Below are 4,932 nucleotides of genomic sequence, written 5' to 3'. Positions count from 1 at the left end.
AATGTATTTTCCATAGTTGAAAACCTCAATAATCTCTATCATTTAATATCAAATAAAATAAAATTATCATGTTGTATACATTATGGTTATTTAATAAGTAATTAGTGTGTTAAAATTGTCAAGCTGATATTTAGAATTGTTTATAATTGAATTGTTTCTTTGTCAAAATTAATATTAAATATATTTATATGTTTATAGGTTTATCTATTTTCTCTTAGATCAATCATGCTCATATAGCAAAAAAATCATACTCATATAGACATGTTATTTTCATTTTGTAATTTAGATCTTCTTAGTCATTATTTAGTTCACTTAAACCTTTTCTGATTATGGTAACTGAAGTTTTGTTTCTTTTAGGTACTCTATTACAAAGATCTGTATTACATGTATTATTTATTTTTGACTATGAGGAGGTGGATTTCTTTAATGGGAAACATATAGCGTGACAAATTATTGTTCATATATTGAATAATTATTTTTGAATAATGGGATTCATATATATAACTGTGTATATTGAATTCTTTATTCAAATAATTATTTTTTATTTTTATGTGATTATTTATTGTTCATATATCTAAAACCCTATTTGATTAAAGTTAAGATTATAAGATTAATTAATTTGTGATTTCTTCCTATACACATAATAATAATTTCACATAATAACTAATAATATTTTTTCTTTAATTTTTAATCGTATAACTTTCAAATAACATAGAAAAAAATTAGCATAAAATTTAGTATACGTGCCTCGCACGTAGCTTTTTACTAGTATATATATATATATCTTTATATATTAAAAGTGCACGGCATTTCTTGGTTTAACAGAATATACTTAGAATATTCTGTTAAATTTAACGATGTTAATAGGTTTAACAAATAAACCCAATAATTAAACCCAAAAAATTAAACAATCTTTTTTTAAATTAAAAAAAATCGCCACATATCTCTCTAACAAACCGTATATCCCCAAATTATCAAATCCAATTTCTCGCTTTGGTTTACGATCAACCAAAAACAGCTATGGCTTTGCACTCCGTAAGTCTTTCTTCTTCTTCGTAGTCTTCTTTTTCATTCGTTGATTTTTGTTACAAATTTCAAATATTTTTTGTGGACACTTGCAGTACGCCTACTTCTCTATCAATGGTCATTCCACCAGAACTCGCTGGTGCCATACCCTTAATCGATAAATTTCAGGTCACAACTAACATAAATTTACCAAATTTACTTTGATTCTTTCAACTGTATGCAATGCATTAGGATTAGTAGTTCCTTTATCACTGGAATTTGGGTAATCTTTGTCTAATGCCTCCTGTAATTTTCTGCCATTTGATTTTGTAGAGCGTCCTGGATGGTTATAATGGGATCGTGATGGCTTATGGCCAAACAGGTACAGGAAAAACATTCACAATCGTGGTATTATGGTTCGTTCAATGGAGGATATTCTAGCAAGTATTTCTCCAGATACTGATTCAATCTTCGTCTTTTATTTGCAGGTTATATGGTCTTAATCACACAGTTAAATATATTATATAATCAAAGTTTTACTCAGTTATTTCATTTCACACTCAATTGTTTTAGCTATTCATGTTTTAACATCTTGTTATTTACAAATAAAATAAAATAAAATAAAATGTGTAGCTTTATATGGAGACCATTCAAGACCTTCTTGATCCATCAAATGATAACATCCCCTTTGTGGAAGATCCAAGAACTGGTGATGTTTCAGTACCTGGTGCGACTCTTGTAGAAATCAGGGATCAACAAACTAAACTGGAGTTGCTGAAAGTGGGAGAAACTCATAGGATTGCAGCTAACACGAAGTTGAATACTGAATCTTCTCGTAGTCATGCTATTCTGATGGTGAAATGATTTTCTGTCATTAAAAAAGTAAACTAGATAATGAAACAAAATATACTACTCTTAAAAGCATAAATGGGTCATTTGATATATATGCTTCTCTCTGGTGCAGGTGCATGTCAAAAGGTCTGTCATGGGAAGGGAAGATAATCATTCAATTGACAATGGGGAACTCTCTTGCCTAAGCAAATCATTTAAGCCACTTCTTCAGAAAAGCAAACTTGTCGTGGTAGATTTGGCTGGTTCTGAGCGTATTCACAAGTCAGGTGTGTATTTAACCTCTCAATTATCGGTTTTTCATCAGTTGCTTACTTAAGTGTTTTTCTTTTTGTGGCAAGTGTATACACGGTTTGCTTGGATATGTATGTATATTATTTAAGCATGCCTCAATGCAAGTTTTGTGCATTTAATGTGGCTTTTCACAAAGGATATACGCTTAAAGTTCTGTTACTAACATATTTTGGGTATATGATGTGGCTTTTCTTAAATTCTTGAAAAGTATGGATTATGACACGTTGTTTTAGATTCACCTCTTGAAAATTGAATTGTGGAAAAGACAAGTTTTGATTAATGAACATGTTTCAGTCTTTTGAATCAGACTATTTCCAAACAACTTCTAAATCACCAGTGAAAATTTCTATTATTTTATAATTAGTATGGATTTTTTTTTGGAGTATTGAAGAATAAGTTTTTCATTGGTTATTGCTTATTTTCCCAAAAGTAAGATGTTTCAGCAGTACAGTTGAGACAATATACTGCATTACTTGGGTTTGAAGTATAGTCCCCAATAATGTTGGGTTGAATTAAAAAAAAAAACAACCAGTGATGGTTTTGTAATTGCACTTTATTTTTAACCAACTTATTTCTTATCAAGGGATCTCTTACTCCTGTGATTCTGATTCGGAGACCTTTTTTTTTATAAATGAATTCCAATATCCATAGAATTTTTTTTTTATAAATGAATTCCAATATCCATAGAAAAAAAGAATTATATTATTGAAGGGGAAAAAAGGGGTATGGGGATAATATAATAAAAAGAAATTAAGTATAGTTTATTTATCATACCCACTTGTTATTGAACTTTGTATCTTTTTTGTATACTAGGTAGTGAGGGACATATGTTAGAGGAAGCTAAGTCGATCAATCTATCTATTTCTCTGTGAATTGTAGTCTCATTTTCATATCATCATCCCCACAAAAGGGAAAAAAAAATAGAATGCCTTGATAGTTGATTCTGATCTTTTGATATTAATATTATTAGGTTAGATTAGATTAAATTTAATTGTTGGGATTTGAGTGCATAATCATGACAAGTGCATATATTGTTATTAGTATGTTTTCTTTTGATAATTATTTGATATATTATATTTTAGAGAAAAAGAAAATACTATTTTTGGGATTTGGGTGGATAATGCTGACAATTGCATATTAGATTTGCCTATAATTTACCCTCTAAACAGTAATGCCCATATTTTTTTTCCTATTCTTCTACTGATTTAATTTCACTACTATATGCATTATCATTGGTTTGCGGCACTTGTTGTTGTTGTTGTAGTTGTGATAGAGGAAGGCTTGGTATATAGCAAGCTACGCCGCCACTACTAGGAATACGTGCATAGTCTTGTTCAGTTAGTGTAGTTGTATTTTAATCATCATCATATAACTAAATTAATATTTGAACTTATTTGATATTCATATTAATCGTTATATATTTTGTATAAATTATTAGTGCAATGACCTATGTACAACTCGACGATGATACTGAGTTATTAGATGCTGTGATGTTCGAAGATGTTGCAGAAAACATATTCTCATGTACTGCAGTTCAATTAAAGTCATATTCAGACGAGGTAAATATAAAAAAAATAAATATATAAAATTTATACATTCTCATAAATAGAAGTATATTAAATCTTATTATTAATTATTTTTACAGAAACATAGGTTGTTTGTCCAAAAAACTACGGAGAAATTATCGGCCAAAAAATGGAGAGTTCAGTTGTATGCAGATCCAAAACGAACGATGAGTTCAAAGTATAATCAATACACTATTCAAGCAGCTGAACCAATGGAAGAGTAGTGAGAAGTTTCACTATACTCTTTTTAGTTTTTCAAATAATATTTCATGTATTAAGACTTTTTTAATAATTTTTTCTTCTATTTTAAAATCGAACATTTTCTTTAATTTTAATTACATAATGTTTATTTTAAATTTTGCAAAACTTATATCTTGTTCCTCTAAATTCTCTATAAGTAAATAATAAGTATTATTTTGTTATGACTTAAATTAATATACCAAATTATATTTTGCTAACCAAATATGATAGCACACATATTACTTTAATAAAACAAATCATTCGCATGATCATACATTTAGATACAATCTAAATAAAACAACAAATAAAGAACTAAACTCTAAATAAAACTAATATTGACGTGCCTCGGCACGTAACTTCTAACTAGTATATATATATATATAAGTCGTTCTATTTATATATAGAACACTTCTGGGAAGATTAATACTATTAAATTATAAGTAATATTTTTTGATATTTTTTTAAATTAAATAATTAAATTTAACAAATTAAAATTTTTCTTTTATTATTCGTTATTATTCGTTATTAGATCAAAATTTAATGATTTAATATTTTTAAAATTAATATTTGTAGTTAAATTTATTTAGTAACTATTCAGGGTAATACCCATTAAAAAATGATCCATATACATAGATATACACTATAAGTTATGGGAAGATTAATATTAATATCAATATGGCATAATATTTTATGTGTATTGATATATATATATATATATATATGATATATTATATATACATCGAAGCAAGGGTGTTGGTTAAAGTTATTTTTGGACTTATCTTGTGTTTTGTAAAAGTTAATTGATTGATTTAACTTTATATTAATTTTTCAAAATGGTTCAAAATACTATTACTTGAGCTCAACTTTTTTTATATATATATTTAATTTATAACATAAAGATAATTTTTAGTATGAATAAATATAAAAAAATATAGTCAATCTTATCATAACATTTTTAGCTTAGATTATTATTAAATTT

The 4,932-nt window shown here is 27.0% G+C and overlaps 1 protein-coding gene across 1 annotated transcript; it reads left to right on the top strand.

Moving 5' to 3' along the window:
* Positions 1-965: 965 nt before the first annotated feature.
* Positions 966-3,255, top strand: LOC133031941 (kinesin-like protein KIN-UB). Its single transcript, XM_061105730.1, has 3 exons — positions 966-1,860; positions 1,970-2,123; positions 2,962-3,255. The coding sequence occupies exons 1-3, from the start codon at positions 1,645-1,647 to the stop codon at positions 3,018-3,020; spliced, it is 429 nt and encodes a 142-aa protein (XP_060961713.1). The 5' UTR covers positions 966-1,644; the 3' UTR covers positions 3,021-3,255.
* The last annotated feature ends 1,677 nt before the right edge of the window (positions 3,256-4,932 follow it).

The sequence above is a fragment of the Cannabis sativa genome, chromosome X (genome assembly GCF_029168945.1).
Source record: "Cannabis sativa cultivar Pink pepper isolate KNU-18-1 chromosome X, ASM2916894v1, whole genome shotgun sequence".
Taxonomy (NCBI): domain Eukaryota; kingdom Viridiplantae; phylum Streptophyta; class Magnoliopsida; order Rosales; family Cannabaceae; genus Cannabis; species Cannabis sativa.
The sequence above is the reverse complement of the archived record's forward strand: the minus strand, read 5'-3'. Positions and strand labels throughout refer to the sequence as shown.